Raw genomic sequence first — 19,624 nt, 5'->3', positions numbered from 1 at the left:
TTGTATATGGGAGCAGTATTATAGTAGTTATATTCTTGTATATAGGAGCAGTATTATAGTAGTTATATTCTTGTATATAGGAGCAGTATTATAGTAGTTATATTCTTGTATATAGGAGGCAGTATTATAGGAGTTATATTCTTGTATATAGGAGCAGTATTATAGTAGTTATATTCTTGTACATAGGAGCAGTATTATCGTAGTTATATTCTTGTATATAGGAGCAGTATTATAGTAGTTATATTCTTGTATATAGGGGCAGTATTATAGTAGTTATATTCTTGTATATAGGAGCAGTATTATAGTAGTTATATTCTTGTATATAGGAGCAGTATTATAGTAGTTATATTCTTGTGTATAGGAGGCAGTATTATTGGTAAGTATAGGGGGAGGGCACCATGATGTTACAAAGGTCAAAATTATAAATAGATGGGACTCACCAGCCACGTGTGTGACGGCCCATTATTTCTCCCGATGACGTTGCGTTCACAATGAAACATGTAGAGGGGGCACGTTCTCTCTTTTAAATAGGTTCAGATACCTTGGTGTATAGAGGTGAACACTGCAGGTTCACCCATATCGTTGGCTAGATAGCCTATAGTATTACAACAAACACCAGAACCGGACCATTATTTTAAACCTATCTGGATCTTAATAAAACACTAATAAAAGTGAAGTTTTAGGGGCGGAAATTAATAGGGTTTATTTTTTACCCCGAGCTTCTGCCTGTGGGATTGGTTGTGTATACCATATTTATGTCCCCTAGGGGTAAAAAGTGAAATTGTATATAAATAAAAAGACACCAGATCGGAGGTTTTAAAATGATGGATTTAATTAAATACAAAATTTACAACAAAAAAAAACAAAAACACCTCAATCCAAACAATACGACTGATTGATTATCAGGGATTTGGCTACATCTCGTAGTCCTTGGCTTCTCTGAGATCTCTATATCCCGGGTGATACTATTATTGTGATCGCTATATTCACACTATTCACAAAATAAAATAAATTCCACTGCATTTTTTTTTTAAACAAAAACAAACAAACATTTTAGGAACTTACTTAATAATTAGGTCTATTGCTTTACGGGTATTGGGGGACCAGGATGAGGTATTTCCTGCCTTGGCCTCATTGCGATCCCCCATTCCCAGACGTTCCTATTAGGCCTTAAAGAGGAACTGCGGTACATAAGTTCTTATCTCCTATCCACAGGATAGGGCATAAGTGTCAGATTATGGGGGTCCGATTGCTGAGACCCCTCGCAATCCCCTGCCCAGCATCCTGGCTCCCCTAATGCACGGGACAACCTTTGCCCTATGCACAGATTACTGTAGACCACCGCACGAAGTGGTGGTCAACACATGAGAGCGCTAACGATCCAGCAGGAGATCGTAAGGAGTGCAAGCATCGGACCCCCATGATCTGACACTTATCCCTTATCTTGTGTACCACAGTTCCTTTTAACATTGTGTATATCAGCGTTTTCCAACCAGGGTGCCTCCAGCTGTTGCAAAACTACAACTCCCAGCATGCCCGGACAGCCGTTGGCTGTCCGGGCATGCTGGGAATTGTAGTTTTGCAACAGCTGGAGGCCTCCTGGTTGGGAAACACTGGTGTATATAATAGGTAGAAAGTTACCAATGCTTTGCCATCTATCTACAGCTGCTACACAGTAGTATAAAAGGTCACACAACCATTTGGTTACATTGTACGTTGGGTCAGTTCGGGTCCTACGGTGGATGGGCCTCTTCTGGCTGAGCCGGAGATTTTTGCATCATTTTGTGTTGTCAGTCAGACACTTTCATCTTCCTGTTTAACCAATAAAACATGTTAATAACTTACAGCTTATCTTAAACATATGACTACCCACTATATAATCTGTCATAAATTGTGGAGTTTTTTTTTTTTACTGTATAAGCCAGAGGACTTTATACAGCAGTAGCAATAATACAACTCCAGACACCGAACGTCATACTGAGAGCTTTAGTTTGTCAACAGCAACAGAGCCTCAGGTTATCGTAGATGTTTCATGTGAATAGAAGAGCATTTCAAATGTATGGTGTATATCTATCTGCTTACAGAGATATAAATACATTACTTATCCTGTACTGATCCAGAGTTATATCCTGTATTATACTCCAGAGCTGTACTCACTATTCTGCTGGTGAGGTCACTGTGTACATACATTACATTACTTATCCTGTACTGATCCTGAGTTATATCCTGTATTATACTCCAGAGCTGTACTCACTATTCTGCTGGTGAGGTCACTGTGTACATCCATTACATTACTTATCCTGTACTGATCCTGAGTTATATCCTGTATTATACCCCAGAGCTGTACTCACTATTCTGCTGGTGAGGTCACTGTGTATATACATTACATTACTTATCCTGTACTGATCCTGAGTTATATCCTGTATTATACTCCAGAGCTGCACTCACTATTCTGCTGGTGAGGTCACTGTGTATATACATTACATTACTTATCCTGTACTGATCCTGAGTTATATCCTGTATTATACTCCAGGCTGTACTCACTATTCTGCTGGTGGGGTCACTGTGTATATACATTACATTACTTATCCTGTACTGATCCTGAGTTATATCCTGTATTATACTCCAGAGCTGCACTCACTATTCTGCTGGTGAGGTCACTGTGTATATACATTACATTACTTATCCTGTACTGATCCTGAGTTATATCCTGTATTATACCCCAGAGCCGTACTCACTATTCTGCTGGTGAGTTCACTGTGTACATACATTACATTACTTATCCTGTACTGATCCTGAGTTATATCCTGTATTATACTCCAGAGCTGTACTCACTATTCTGCTGGTGAAGTCACTGTGTATATACATTACATTACTTATCCTGTACTGATCCTGAGTTATATCCTGTATTATACTCCAGAGCTGTACTCACTATTCTGCTGGTGGGGTCACTGTGTACATACATTACATTACTTATCCTGTACTGATCCTGAGTTATATCCTGTATTATACTCCAGAGCTGCACTCACTATTCTGCTGGTGGGGTCACTGTGTACATACATAACATTACTTATCCTGTACTGATCCAGAGTTATATCCTGTATTATACTCCAGAGCTGCACTCACTATTCTGCTGGTGAGGTCACTGTGTACATACATTACATTACTTATCCTGTACTGATCCTGAGTTATATCCTGTATTATACTCCAGAGCTGTACTCACTATTCTGCTGGTGAGGTCACTGTGTACATACATTACATTACTTATCCTGTACTGATCCTGAGTTATATCCTGTATTATACTCCAGAGCTGTACTCACTATTCTGCTGGTGAGGTCACTGTGTACATTACATTATCCTGAAATTATTTTAAATTTCTGCCTGTATTATACTCCAGAGCTGCAATCACAATTCTGCAGAATTCAGTACCTGGACATAGCTTGGTCAGGTGACTGTATTTTGCACAGTGTACTATGTATACTCAGCATTATATGGTAATTTGGAAGAACCAGCTCGTCTGCACTAGAGGATCTCAACTTAGCTATTTTTGGGGGGTAACTTGCTGACTTTTTCCAGGAGAATTGTCTATGCATCTCCAAAAAACAAAAAGGCTGTCACTCAGGATCACAGATCAAAAGTTTGGGCACCCCAGGTAAAAATTTGTATTAATGTGTATAAAAAAGCCAAGGAAAGATGGAAAAATCTCCAAAAGGCATCAAATTACAGATTAGACATTCTTATAATATGTCAACAAAAGTTACATTTAATTCCATCATTTACACTTTCAAAATAACAGAAAACTAAAAAATGGCGTCTGCAAAAGTTTGGGCACCCTGCAGAATTTATAGCATGCACTGCCCCCTTTGCAAAGCTGAGACCTGCCAGTGTCATGGATTGTTCTCAATCAGCATCTGGGAAGACCGGGTGATGTCAATCTCAAAGGTTTTAAATGCCCAGACTCATCTGACCTTGCCCCAACAATCAGCACCATGGGTTCTTCTAAGCAGTTGTCTAGAAGTCTGAAACTGAAAATAGTTGACGCTCACAAAGCTGGAGAAGGCTATAAGAAGATAGCAAAACATTTTCAGATGTCAATATCCTCTGTTCGGAATGTAATTAAGAAATAGCATTCATCAGGAACAGTGGAAGTTAAAGCAAGATCTGTAAGACCAAGAAAAATATCAGACAGAACAGCTCGCAGGATTGTGAGAAAAACAATTCAAAACCCACATTTGACTGCACAATCCCTCCAGAAAGATCTGGCAGACACTGGAGTTGTGGTACACTATTCCACTATAAAGAGATACTTGTACAAATATGGTCTTCATGGAAGAGTCATCAGAAGAAAACCTCTTCTACGTCCTCACCACAAAAATCAGCATTTGAACTTTGCAAATGAACATATAGACAAGCCTGATGCATTTTGGAAACAAGTTCTGTGGACCGATGAGGTTAAAATGTAAGTTTTTGGCTGGAATGAGCAAAGGTACCTTTGGAGAAGAAGGGGAACATAATTTAATGAAAAGAACCTCTGTCCAACTGTTAAGCATGGGGCTGGATCAATCATGCTTTGGGGTTGTATTGCAGCCAGTGGCACAGGGAACATCTCACGAGTAGAAGGAAAAATGGATTCAATAAAATACCAGCAAATTTTGGATGCTAACTTTATGCCATCTGCGAAAAAGCTGAAGTTAAAGAGAGGATGGCTTCTACAAATGGATAATGATCCTAAACACACCTCGAAATCCACGGGGGATTACATCAAGAGGTGTAAACTGAAGGTTTTGCCATGGCCTTCACAATCTCCTGACCTCAACATTATTGAAAATCTATTGATAAACCTTAAAAGAGCAGTGCATGACAGACAGCCCAGAAATCTCAAAGAACTGGAAGACTTTTGTAAGGAAGAATGGGCAAAGATACCTCAAACAAGAAAGACTCTTGGCTGGCTACAAAAAGCGTTTACAATCTGTGATACTTGCCAAAGGGGGCAGTACAAGATATTAACTCTGCAGGGTGCCCAAACTTTTGCAGACGCCATTTTTTTGTTTTCTGTTATTTTGAAAGTGTAAATGATGGAAATAATATCTAACTTTTGTTGACATATTATAAGAATGTCTAATCTGTAATTTGATGCCTTTTGGAGATTTTTCCATCTTTCCTTGGCTTCTTTATACAGATTAATACATATATTTACCTGGGGTGCCCAAACTTTTGATCCCCACTTGTATATATTATATATAGTCACAAAGTTACATGACTTCTTATGCTTAGATTTAAAGCGTTCCCGTCAGATCCAACAAAAACATTTTTTTTTTAAATATATCCCTCAGTACCTAATTCTGACCATGTACTTCTAATTTTTATGTGTCTACACCTTTTTTTTTTATTTTTTTTATTACACTTTTATTTTAGCTCACTAGTCTGAATTCCTCTCAAAGGGAGGGGGCGTGGCCTCACTGTGCAGGTCTCCGCCCCCTCCCTCAGTATGCCGTCTGCTCACATCTCCCCTAGCATTAGCAAAACTACAACTCCCAGCTTGTCCTCACTTACGGTAGCCGGACACAAGATGACAGGGGGAGGATTTTTCCTCCAGCTCTGAGCCCTGCGCTCACAGCTGTCAATCAAGGAGGTGTGTCCATGACATAGGTGATGACTCATGGACACAGCAGGACTAGTATATGTCCAAGCAGGCGGGGGGGGGGGGGGGGGGGGGGGGGCAGGTGTTCGACTGGATTTTTCAGTATCAAATACTGAACAATTTTTAATGAAAGCAAATGCAAAACCTATTGGTTATAAATGTTTTACAACATATCAAAAGTTATTTATCTGACTGTGCCCATTTAAGGTTTCAGACTTTAATTCTTAATTAAAACCACAACTCTTTGTTTACAAGACAGATGCCACTGTTGCCCGAAAAACCCCAGTGACTTACAGAGTAGTCTGCAGGGATCTGCTGTTCCTCACCGCAAATCTACAAAAAGAAGATACAGCAGTCGGCACAATCACTCCAAATTCCTGCACTAAAAGGGGTCAATAGTTTGTTCCAAACACTGAGCAGCGGAGTACCCCTTTAAACCTCTGCACATGGGAAACACTGAGCCAGACTGTCCAGAGCAAGAGAGGTTTTCTATGGGGATTTTCTCCTGCTCAGGTGTCAGCAGAGAGCACTGTGATCAAGACAAAAAAGAAATTCAAAAGGAAAAGAATTTCCTCTGTAGCACACAGCTGCTAGAAAGTACTGGAAGGGTAAAGATTTTTAAATAGAAGTAATTTACAAATCTGTTTAACTTTATGGCACCAGTTGATTTAAAAAAAAATAAAATAATAAAGTTATCCACCGGAGTACCCCTTTTAAGTTGAACTTATGAAATGACAGAAGCCAAAGAAGTGAAATAGTGGAACATACATGGGATCCAAACAAGTTGTGTAGACCTAGTTGATTCTTATAGCCACATTAAAGGCAAATTAGATATTGAGCAAATCAAACCCATTCACATCAGATTTATTGGAAAAGTATGATGATAATTTGCATAAAAACAAACAAACAAAAAAAAAACCACAACAACAACAACAACACAGCAAAATTACCCCGGAGAAGTTTCCATAAAAAAGCAGAGACATGTGACTCCACGAATATACGAGGGTTCTTCTGAATAATGAGTAGTTGAGGGGGTATTTAGTAGGGATCGACCGTTTATCGTTTTGGCCGATATTATCTGCCGATAATCTCGATTTTGGACATTATCGGTAATAACCTTGCCGATAATGCCCCGCTCCCCCGACCAATGATTTAAAGCGCCTGCTTTAAATAATTGATCTGCAACGGCTTCTGCTCCGCCGGGGGGGGGGGGGGGGTTTGAAATAGCCGATAACGTATACCGGAATATCTGTATAAATTATCGGCTATCGGCCTGAAAGGTGACAGATTATCGGTATCTGTCCTAAAAAAATTTAAAAAAAACAATATCGGTCGATCCCTAGTATTTAGGGCACTTCAGTTTTATTTTTTTATTTTTTTTTATTTTTTTTATAGTACTCTAGTTTTCAAGGGACAGGTTCCCCTAACAAAGTGCCTCATTTGGAATTAGGGCTGCACGATTTCGGGAAAAATTTGCAATTGAGATTCTGGGAGGTAAAGATTGCAATTTCGATATGGGTTTGTGATATAATAAAGAAATGGTAAAACTCCCTGATTTCATTTCTAACCACCCATTTCACGTCTTTCCCAAAATTTCACATCTACCCCCCCTCTTGTCACATCCCCCCCATAGGTTACGTCTCCCCTGATAAACCTGATGCTTGCCTAGCTCTGGTCCCCCCCCCATATGTCTGCCGAATATCTCGTTCTCCTCAGTGCAGTCCTGCGTCTTATGGGACTTACAGGAGCTTCCTGCTCAGCAATCCCTGACCTGACACATGACACCACTGCAGCCTCTGATTGGCTGAGCGGGAAAGGTCCTGTAACCAGCTGGTTGTTGGGAGCACAGAGACCAGGACCCCACGGAGAAGAACAAGATCTGCGGCAGAACTACGGGGACTGGGGCTAGAAGAGCATCAGATTTATTTCCCAGGTTTCCCCCCCCCCCATGCCCCTATTATTACTTAGGATAGGACAGTGTTCCCCAAACAGGGCCCCTCCAGCTGTTGCAAAACTACAACTCCCAGCATGCCCGGACAGCCAACGGCTGTCCAGGCATGCTGGGAGTTGTAGTTTTGCAACAGCTGGAGGGGCCCTGTTTGGGGAACACTGTCTTAAACACTGACTGACTCTGGTGGAAAACTTTTTTTTTTTTTTTTTTTTTTAAATACAGAAAGTTAAACAGATTTGTAAATGACTTCTATTAAAAAAATCTTTACCCTTGCAGTACTTTTTAGCAGCTGTATGCTACAGAGGAAATTCTTTTCTTTTTGAATTTCTTTTTTGTCTTGTCCACACTGCTCTCTGCTGACACCTCTGTCCATGTCAGGAACTGACCAGAGCAGGAGAGGTTTGCAATAGGGATTTTCTCCTGCTCTGGACAGTTCCTGATACGGGCATCAGGTGTCAGCAGAGAGCACTGTGGACAAGACAAAAAAGAAATTCAAAAAAGAAAATAATTTCCTCTGTAGCATACAGCTGCTAATAAGTACTAGAAGGATTAAGATTTTTTTTTTTTTATAGAAGTCATTTACAAATCTGTTTAGCTTTCTGGCACCAGTTGATTAAAAAAAAATAATAATTTTTCCACCGGAGTTCCCCTTTAACTATTGAATTTCGCAGGTAATCGAAAATGTTACCGCAATTTGAGCTCAATATATCGTGTAGCCCTGATTGGAATTAAATTCTAATGTAGAAGAAGTAAAAATCTACACATGGTTGACCGGAAAGGCTTGGCTCCATCTCATCGACCCCTACCCACAATGCAAAGTTAAAGGGGTACTCCGGTGGAAAACATTTTTTTGGGAAATCTACTGGAGCCAGAAAGTGAAACAGATTTGTAAATTACTTCTATTAAAAAATCTTTACCCTTCCGATACTTATTAGCAGCTGTATGCTACAGAGGAAATTCCTTTCTTTTTTAATTTCTTTTTTGTGTTCTCCACAGTTTTCTCTGCTGACACCTGATGCCCGTATCAGGAATTGTCCAGAGAAGGAGAAAATCCCCATTGCAAGCCTATGCTGCTCTGGACAGTTCCTGACACGGACAGAGTTGTCAGCAGAGAGCACTGTGGTCAGACAGAAAAGGAATTAAAAAAGAAAATAATTTCCTCTGTAGAATACAGCTGCTAATAAGTACTGGAAGGATTAAGATTTTTTTAATAGAAGTCATTTACAAATATGTTTAACTTTCTGGCAACAGTTGATAATATATATATATATATATATATATATATATATATATATATAAAAAGATGATAATAGGCAGCACACAAAAATTTGTGCAAAAGAAAGTGTTCTTTATTCCATATACGAGACTCGTATATGGAATAAAGAACACTTTCTTTTGCACAAATTTTTGTGTGCTGCCTATTATCATCTTTATCTAAAGCGGGATCGGAGCACCGAGATCCAATTGGCGTGCACCCCTGGGACTTTTTACTTGATGTGCTGCTTACTATATATATATATATATATATTTTTTTTTTTTATTAATAATAATAATAATAATAATAATAGTTTTCCACCGGAGTACCCCTTTAAAATTAGAATTTCGCAGGTAATCAACATTTTTACCGCAATTTGAGCTCAATATATCGTGTTGGCCTAATTGGAATTAAATTCTAATGTAGAAGAAGTAAAAATCTACACATGATAGAGGAAGCAGGAGATGACCGGAAAGGCTTGGCTCCACCTCATCGACCCCTACGCCTACCCACAATGCAAAGTTAACCCAACGTAGAGGCCCGAATCTGGGGCCCCGTCTCTAAATAATACATGTATCTCAATACTCAGAGATAACATTATTTCGATTGACAAAGGTCAAGAGACAAAAGGCGAGGTGCCAGCCATAGTGCAGGGCTGATCCACTAAGGCCCATGGATATCCTTGTTCTATCCCGGACGGTGCGTCATCTTCAGTCTTTCGAACACTTTTATTACTAGGAAGTATTCCGCACTGTCTCAGTGCTTTTAATGGAAACTGAGCAAACCACCACCACATGCACACACTACACAGGTTCCCCCGATCTGCAGGCTGCATCAGATGGCAAAGCATAGCTAACAGAGGAAGAGCTGCGCTGATCTAAGAAGCGGACAGCGTTATACCTTACTCCTGAAGAGCGGCTTGGCGCCGGGTCCGCAGTACTCATTGTAAATCAGCTTAAACAGGAAGAGGTGGAAGAGGGTGATCAGAGAGGCCACACTGAACCAGAATAGGAATGGCAGGCCTGGGTACTGTTTGGCCATGTGCTCTTCGTGGGCCAGGATCTCCTTCAGGTGAAGGGTGTGCCTCAAGTCCTGTAGGTGGGTCAGTTCCGTGGATATGTAAAGTAATGGGGTTAAGGGTTGGGTGACCAGCACAGGGAACATGTGTCCTCGGATTTCGGAGGTCAGCTCTACCGGTTCCTTCAGACACCCGGCTTCGCAGGCGTAAAGTTTCACCAGTTTGTCCTGGAACTTGACGGAGACGTGCAGAAAAGGCTTCTCCTCTTGGTCCAGCAGGACGGCCAGGTTGATAAGGTCCTTGTTATAATGAATCCCTCGTAGGGAATAGCTGTTGTGAAGGACGTGCGGGTCGGACTGGAACTGCAGGTGGTTTTCCGTGAACTGCAGGCCGCCGAAGCTCAGCATCATTCCCTGCATGAGTCCATGGGCACCGGCTAAGACCAGGCTTTTGCAGCCCCTCTTCTGTAAGGTCAATTTCCACAGCTCCCAGAGTTGTAGGAGCTGTGTGATCCCGCTCAGCTTGCTGGGCCACAGATTTTCCGCGTGCATGGTAGCGTGACCGCTGACGCAATGGTCGGCGTAATTCAGAGACAGCTCCATTTTCTCTCGTTCCTCGTTGCTGATGAGAGGATCGACCAGGGGAGCCAGGGAGCAAGAGAGGATGTAGTAAAGTGTGATGTTAATGGTATCGCTGGAGGGAGTATGGGCATCCTTGATCTTTCTCATTTCAATGCCTGGAATACAAAAAACAACAACAACAACAACTTTATTTGTATAGATTGTGATCATTTATAATTGTGCAAAGCGACTTGAAACATGCCTAAGACATAAACTAATTCACTGTCATTTTGGAGTTGCTTTGAAGCAGACCTCACCCTCTGCTATGTATGACACTAGGACAGCTATTCGTGAGTTAAAGGGGTACTCCGGGGAACTAAACCCATAAGCCATCCTTTCCTTCTCTCCACCTATTTAATTGTCTAAATATCATTCATTAGCTATACAGAGCCATTTCCTCACTTTTGGTTGTCACTTACATGCAAGGAGTGAGGAAATTACATCATCCAACCATCCACTCTGTCTCTGTCCAAGTCCCTCTCTGAATGCCACCCCCACCCTCCTGACAGACACAGACCAGTGGTTTCCGCCCTGCATGCTCCCTTTAGTTCTGAGAGCTGGTGCAGCCTCAGCCAATCACAAACCGCATCTCTCTCCTCACAGACCAGGAGGGTGGGGGCTGCTCTCAGAGAGGGAGCTAGACAGCAGTTATGGCTGCCTTTGAAGTGTAGTATTCATGCAGAAGAGGAGGGAAGGGTGACAAAGAATATCAAGCAGCCAGAGTGGATGGAGCCATGTATATCAGGCAGGGTCATTTACAGGGAACATATCCAGGTAGTGTGGTGGCTTTGGAGCTTTTATGTACTTCCCTATAGCACCCCTTTAACTAATAGAATTGTCTTGAAAACCAATTTTCAATGACCCTATTTGGCATTCTTAGTTGCCAGAAAGGAGATGGCTGAACCTGCCCCTTTTGGTGTGACCAGCTGACCATCCTATGCAGTGGGCTGTCCGGGCTTGCTGGGAGTTGCAGTTTTCCAAAAGTTTTGCCAACAGCTTTGGTATGTGCATGGCCAGAGTTATTCAAGAGAAAAGCAGCTACAAAGAGCAATTCTTTATTTAGAAGATCCCCAAATGCTTGTGCGTGACATGGACAGCCCACTGATTGCAATAGGACATGTATAATGCTTCATTTCTCATTTGGTGGTGCTGTAAAGGCATTGAAAAGATTCCACCGGGTACCAGAACATACAGCAACTAATCGGTAGGGGTCCCGGCTGTGGCACTAACTTATGGCCGGGGGACCTCCTTAAAGGGAACCTTTAATCAAAAAAACTTTTGATATATTATAGATTAATGTATGTATGCAGAATAACTTTCCAATTGTATGTTATAAAAAATATGTTTCTTTCTATTTCATTTTTCCACTTTGAAAAAATGACCACTAGGGGTCTCCCTACCAGTCCTGGCCACAAGCTCCTTTTTATAGATTTCAGTCCTAAATCTCAGACTGCAGCCGGGACACAGACAAGCTCAGCGCCGCTCCCTGCCTGTCAATCAGACAGGCAGGAGCCAGCACTATGCTCATAGCACAGCGGGGCATACTCCTGACTCTGCCTTACTGCATGCCCTCATTCATTTTACTATGGGAGCTCCCATCTTTCTTCTCTCTGCACATGCAGTTGTAAACAGAGAGGAGAAAATCCAGAGCTGCCAGCTGAGCTTGTCTGTGTCCCGGCTGCAGTCTGAGATTTAGGACTCCAGCATGAGTCTGAAATCTATAAAAAAGGGCTTGCGGCCGGGACTGGTAGGGAGACCCCTAGTGGTCATTTTTGCAAAGTGGAAATTAATTAGAAAGAAACATAATTTTTAATAACCTGCAATTGGAAAGTTATTCAGCATACATTAATCTATAATATATCAAATATATATATATATATTTTTTTTTTAATGAAAGGTACCCTGACTGTTCAAGATTGCTCCACCGAAACCGGAATTTCCAGTCACATTTCTATAATAAAATGTCAGGATTAATAAACCATTTGTTGACCTGTTCATGCTAACACTCCGCTTACAATAAAGTGAATGAGTCAATTGAAAATAACTTTATAGAAGATTTGGCCTCCTTAGAGTCAGCGCTCACATCAATTATCATGTAGATCCTCACTACACCCAGTCAGTAGTCCAGCATTTCCCAACCAGGGTGCCTCCAGGTGTTGCAAAACTACAACTCCCAGCATGCCTGGACAGCCTTCGGCTGTCCAGGCATGCTGGGAGTTGTAGTTTTGCAAACCTGGAGGCACCCTGGTTGGGAAATACTGCAGTAGTCACTGCATACGCCATACTGTTTGTACTGTACACATAGAAGCCGGCAACCAGCAAGAACTGTGAACAAACTTCAGCTTCCTACCCCCCAAAACTGGATGAACCTAGTTGATGTGATCTCCATTCCACCTTGCAAGGCTTTAGAGATCGCATCACAAGGTCTCATGAAAAGGTGATACAGTAAGGCTGGGTTCCCACTGTGGAATTCCTGGGCAGAATTTCTGCCAGAGATCGAGGCGGCGGCACTAGGACCGCGCAGACTGCATTGCCGTCCCCACAGACGGCAATGCATTTCTGGGTGGAACTACTTGGAAGATCTGCTCTGAAATGTATTGACATCTATGGAGACGGCAATGCAGTTCGCGTGGTCCTGGTGCTGCCGGCGCGCGATCTCCAGCAGAAATTCTGCCCAGTGTGAACCCAGCCTGTGAACCCAGCGTCTGCAATACGCCGCTACGCGCAGACACATTGAAGCGATGTGCCAGTCGCCGTGCGCATGTGCGGGGTACTCGCACACATCGCGGCCGCTCCCCCTGCTCTAGGAGCTAGGCCGAGAGCTGCCGCGATGTGAGAGTATACTGCGCATGCGCACGGCGACTCGCACATCGCAGTGTGTCTGCTCGTAGCGGCGTATTGCCGCTCCGAGCAGGCACATGTAAAGGCAGCATAGAGCGGTCCTTCAGCGGCGGATCTGCAGAGATATACGTGCTTGTAAATCCGCTCGTCTGAACGTACCCTTAAAAGGGTACTCCGCCCCTAGCATCTTATCCCCTATTCAAAGGATAGGGGATAAGATGTCAAATCGCCGGGGTCCTGCTGCTGGGGACCCCCGGGATCTCCGCTGCGACACCGCACTATCATTACTGCACAGAGCACGCTCGCTCTGTGCGTAATGACCAGCGACACAGGGGCCGGAGCATCGTTAAGTCACCGCTCCGCCCCCTCGTGACATCACGGCCCGCCCCCTCAATACAAGTCTATGGGAGGGGGCGTGGTGGCCATCACGCCTCCTCCCATAGACTTGCATTAAGGGGACGGGCCGTGACGTCATGAGGGGGGCAGAGCCGTGACGTCACAATGCTCCGGCCCCTGGTCATTACGCACAGAACGAGCGTGCTCTGTGCAGTAATGATAGCGGCGTGCCACAGCGGAGATACCGGGGGTCCCCAGCAGCAGGACCCCGGCGATCTGACATCTTATCCTCTATCCTTTAGATAGGGGATAAGATGTCTAGGTAGGTGGCGGAGTACCCCTTTAAGGAATACTATTGGGTAGATAGAGTTCTGCAGTCCTTTTCTTTGGATATGACCGTGGGACCCCTGATCCCACAGGTGGTGTTATGTTTGATTACCAGACAGACCAGTGTTTCCCAACCACCGTACTTCCAGCTGTTGCAAAACTACAACTCCAGCATGCACGGACAGACGGGAGTTGTAGTTTTGCAACAGCTGGAAGCACCCAGGATAGATATCACTGGAATGGACAGACAAATAGGTCTGACCAAAGTTTTCCAACCAGGGTGCCTCCAGCTGTTGCAAAACTACAACTCCCAGCATGCCCGGACAGCCTCTGGCTGTCCGGGCATGCTGGGAGTTGTAGTTTTGCGACAGCTGGAGGCACCGGGGTTGGGAAACAGTGAAACAGACAGACATCTTACCTGAAACAAATAGGTCTGACCAGATCTGTTGATGCTCGTTGTAGAGGTCATCGGCCCTCATGTGCATCACCTCCAGCATCTCCTTCTTTGCAGACTCTCGCAGTCTACTGAAGGTCTCCTCCAGCTTTCCCGAGTCGATGGGATCAGACGTATAGACGACAGAGAGAACGGTTTCATCCAATTCAGACTTAGGGCTGACCTGCACCCGATTCACCAGCTTTTTCGTGGCGATCACGACCAGAATACTCTTCCCGTCTTCCAAGGCCACCCGTCCGGAGGAGAGAAGGAACTGCCTGTCCTGAACCTTCTCAACGCTGGAGGAAAACTGAGCCCCGGTGAGCTGCTTCTGGGAGGAGATGTCGAAAGCCACCACCTTGTCGCTGGGGTTGGAGACATGGATCCTCTGAACGTATAGGTGAGGTCGGCTCCTGTGCGCAAAGTAGTCCTCACGGACCGAGACGCAGTCGCGGTGAGAGTCCTTCTGGTCCATCTGAAAGCACCGAATTGTCCTTATTAACCCTTCTCTATAGAAGATGGCCGTGGCTTGGATTTCTGCAACTGCCCCCGAGCTCTTCACGTACGTCACCGGAGAGTAGTCCGTTATACGGAACGGTACGGTGGCAGAAGACACCCATAAGTTATTCTTGTGAACGTCCACAAGCATAAATCCATTCCCGACCATGGCCGGGCCCTGCAATTTGGATTCCTCTCCTGGGTAAGAGATTATCAACAAGTCCCCCTTGTCTGACACGGCCTTCCATTGCTTGGTCTGGGTCTGTAGACACCCCCCAGGTCCACTGCGGGTCTGGCCTGAAAACCACAAGGACCTGAACATGGATCCAGTGGACATATACCAGTAGATTATCAGAAGAAATCCCAAGGCGGCTAGGATGCGGCGAGCCCAGCTGCTGGACAGCAGTCCCGGGAAACCTTTGAGCCTCTGTTGTAACCACATCTGGGAGTCAGTGCGGCGAGGACGTCTTAAGAAAGGAAGGTACGGAGGAATAGCTGTGGGGGGGGGATTAAATCACCAAGTCATGTGGCACAGACTGAGGGTCATTGCAGGAAAGAAAAGCAACAGTCTCCAAGATGGTTCATACGTCCGGCATCACCGCCACACATGCCACGAGCAGATCCGGAACCAACGCGAGCAAATCCGGAACCAACGCGACACCCGGGGCCTGAAAAATATGTCATATACTCAAATATATATTTTACCTACTGAGTCCTGGGGACACTGAAAACCTAACACAACCTGACCTCTACAGTAACACCTTATACTGACCCCTGACCTCTACAGTAACACCTTATACTGACCCCTGACCTCTACAGTAACACCTTATACTGACCCCTGACCTCTACAGTAACACCTTATACTGACCCCTGACCTCTACAGTAATACCATATACTGACCCCTGACCTCTACAGTAACACCTTATACTGACCTCTACAGTAATACCATATACTGACCCCTGACCTCTACAGTAACACCTTATACTGACCCCTGACCTCTACAGTAACACCTTATACTGACCCCTGACCTCTACAGTAACCGCTTATACTGACCCCTGACCTCTACAGTAACCCCTTATACTGACCCCTGACCTCTACAGTAACCCCTTATACTGACCCCCTGACCTCTACAGTAACCCCTTATACTGACCCCTGACCTCTACAGTAACCCCTTATACTGACCCCTGACCTCTACAGTAACCCCTTATACTGACCCCTGACCTCTACAGTAACCCCTTATACTGACCCCTGACCTCTACAGTAACCCCTTATACTGACCCCTGACCTCTACAGTAACCCCTTATACTGACCCCTGACCTCTACAGTAACCCCTTATACTGACCCCTGACCTCTACAGTAACCCCTTATACTGACCCCTGACCTCTACATTAACACCTTATACTGACCCCTGACCTCTACATTAACACCTTATACTGACCCCTGACCTTTACAGTAACCCCTTATACTGACCCCTGACCTCTACAGTAACACCTTATACTGACCCCTGACCTCTACATTAACACCTTATACTGACCCCTGACCTCTACAGTAACACCTTATACTGACCCCTGACCTCTACAGTAACACCTTATACTGACCCCTGACCTCTACAGTAACACCTTATACTGACCCCTGACCTCTACAGTAACCCCTTATACTGACCCCTGACCTCAACAGTAACACCTTATACTGACCCCTGACCTCCACAGTAATACCTTATACTCCCCCTGACCTCTACAGTAACACCTTATACTGACCCCTGACCTCTACAGTAACACCGTATACTGACCCCCGACCTCTACAGTAACACCTTATACTGACCTCTACAGTAACACCTTATACTGACCCCTGACATCTACAGTAACACCTTATACTGACCCCTGACCTCTACAGTAACCCCTTATACTACCCCTGACCTCTACAGTAACCCCTTATACTGACCCCTGACCTCTACAGTAACCCCTTATACTACCCCTGACCTCTACAGTAACCCCTTATACTACCCCTGACCTCTACAGTAACACCTTATACTGACCCCTGACCTCTACAGTAACATCTTATACTGACCTCTACAGTAACACCTTATACTGACCCCTGACCTCTATGGCAACCCCTTATACTGAGTGCAGTCTTTATACCATCACTCTATACCAACCCCTTATACCGACCCCCACTCTATACCAACCCCTTATACCGACCCCCACTCTATACCAACACCTTATACCGACCCCCACTCTATACCAACACCTTATACCGACCCCCACTCTATACCAACACCTTATACCGACCCCCACTCTATACCAACACCTTATACCGCCCCCCGCTCTATACCAACACCTTATACCGACCCCCACTCTATACCAACACCTTATACCGACCCCCCACTCTATACCATCACCATATACCCACCCCCGCTCTATACCAACACCTTATACGGACCCCCACTCTATACCAACACCTTATACGGACCCCCACTCTATACCAACACCTTATACCGACCCCCGCTCTATACCAACATCTTATACCGACCCCCACTCTATACCATCACCATATACCCACCCCCGCTCTATACCAACACCTTATACCGACCCCCACTCTATACCAACCCCTTATACCGACCCCCACTCTATACCAACCCCTTATACCGACCCCCACTCTATACCAACACCTTATACCGACCCCCACTCTATACCAACACCTTATACCGACCCCCACTCTATACCATCACCTTATACCAACCCCCACTCTATACCAACATCTTATACCAACCCCCACTCTATACCATCACCTTATACCGACCCCCACTCTATACCAACCCCTTATACCGACCCCCACTCTATACCAACATCTTATACCAACCCCCACTCTATACCATCACCTTATACCGACCCCCACTCTATACCAACCCCTTATACCGACCCCCACTCTATACCAACACCTTATACCGACCCCCACTCTATACCAACACCTTATACCGACCCCCACTCTATACCAACCCCTTATACCGACCCCCACTCTATACCAACACCTTATACCGACCCCCACTCTATACCAACACCTTATACCGAACCCCAACCACTATAGCAACACCTTATACCGACCCCACTCTATACCAACATCTTATACCAACCCCCACTCTATACCAACACCTTATACCGACCCCCACTCTATACCAACACCTTATACCGACCCCCACTCTATACCAACACCTTATACCGACCCCCACTCTATACCAACACCTTATACCGACCCCCACTCTATACCAACCCCTTATACCGACCCCCACTCTATACCAACCCCTTATACCGACCCCCACTCTATACCAACCCCTTATACCGACCCCCACTCTATACCATCACCTTATACCGACCCCCACTCTATACCATCACCTTATACCGACCCCCAACCACTATAGCAACAACCTATACTACCCCTTAATCTCTAGAGCAACAACCTCCACATTATAGCAACTTCTTATCCTGACCTAGTTCAGCCCCTTATCCTGACCCCTAGTGCTGCCCCTTATCCTGACCCCTAGTGCAGCCCCTTATCCTGACCCCTAGTGCAGCCCCTTATCCTGACCCCTAGTGCAGCCCCTTATCCTGACCCCTAGTGCAGCCCCTTATCCTGACCCCTAGTGCAGCCCCTTATCCTGACCCCTAGTGCAGCCCCTTATCCTGACCCCTAGTGCAGCCCCTTATCCTGACCCCTAGTGCAGCCCCTTATCCTGACCCCTAGTGCAGCCCCTTATCCTGACCCCTAGTGCAGTCCCTTATCCTGACCCCTGGTGAAGCCCCTTATCCTGACCCCTGGTGCAGCCCCTTATCCTGACCTTTAGTGCTGCCCCTTATCCTGACCCCTAGTGCAGCCCATTATCCTGACCCCTAGTGCAGCCCATTATCCTGACCCCTAGTGCAGCCCATTATCCTGACCCCTAGTGCTGCCCCTTATCCTGACCCCTAGTGCTGCCCCTTATCCTGACCCCTAGTGCTGCCCCTTATCCTGACCCCTAGTGCTGCCCCTTATCCTGACCCCTAGCGCAGCCCCTTATCCTGACCCCTGACCTTTAGTGCAGCCCCTTATCCTGCCCAATAGGTTCCTCACAGTTGCTGCCTTCCCCTCAACGTTAGCTGCAGAACAGCAATAAGAAGGGCACACCTGTCACATGACCTGCGCCCACCTAAACCCACCCGGACCCCCTCACAACCCCCCGTACACCCGCCACAACCCTCCTTCCCTCAGCCCCCTGCCCGTACAGCACTCACACCATGAAGCCCGATGCCCTCTCCTCTGTCACTGCCAGCTGTTACCACAACAACACGGAAGTGTCACCGGTCCCCACCAATTATCGCGATAACAGGAACGCTCCCGGCATGCTCCGCTGTCAAATGTAGATCACATGATAGTCACATGCCAGAGGAGGTGGGCGGTGCTTGTCACGTGATAGGCTCTGGCAGAGTCGCCTGAGGTGTCATTGTTACACAGCGCCTCTAGCGGACACCAGTGGAATATGACACGATGTTTTGTTATTACGGATAAATTTTTTGGTTTATCACCTTTTCTGTCAATTAATATAAACTTTATTGTTTACACCAGTGTTTTCCCAAACAGTATGCCTCCAGCCGTTACAAAACTACAACTCCCAGCATGCCTGGACAGCCGAAGGCTGTCCAGGCATGCTGGGAGTTGTAGTTTTGCAACAGC

The 19,624-nt window shown here is 45.2% G+C and overlaps 1 protein-coding gene across 4 annotated transcripts; it reads right to left on the bottom strand.

Moving 5' to 3' along the window:
• Positions 1-809: 809 nt before the first annotated feature.
• KIAA2013 (KIAA2013 ortholog) lies at positions 810-19,330 on the bottom strand. Of its 4 annotated transcripts, none has more exons than XM_056542827.1 (5): positions 19,263-19,330; positions 14,408-15,588; positions 9,748-10,601; positions 5,936-5,974; positions 810-1,812 (listed from the first exon to the last, which is right to left on the bottom strand). In XM_056542827.1, exons 2-5 carry the CDS (start codon positions 15,360-15,362, stop codon positions 1,795-1,797), a joined length of 1,866 nt encoding a protein of 621 aa, XP_056398802.1. In that variant the 5' UTR covers positions 15,363-15,588; positions 19,263-19,330; the 3' UTR covers positions 810-1,794. The 4 variants fall into 4 exon arrangements, with proteins under 4 accessions (XP_056398802.1, XP_056398801.1, XP_056398803.1 ...); XM_056542826.1 differs by having other exon boundaries at positions 19,186-19,321; XM_056542828.1 differs by lacking the exon at positions 5,936-5,974 and having other exon boundaries at positions 19,186-19,321.
• Between the last annotated feature and the right edge of the window lie 294 nt (positions 19,331-19,624).

This window comes from Hyla sarda, chromosome 10 (genome assembly GCF_029499605.1).
Source record: "Hyla sarda isolate aHylSar1 chromosome 10, aHylSar1.hap1, whole genome shotgun sequence".
Lineage (NCBI taxonomy): Eukaryota > Metazoa > Chordata > Amphibia > Anura > Hylidae > Hyla > Hyla sarda.
Note: the sequence above shows the minus strand (reverse complement) of the source record. Positions and strands in the feature narration are given on the sequence as shown.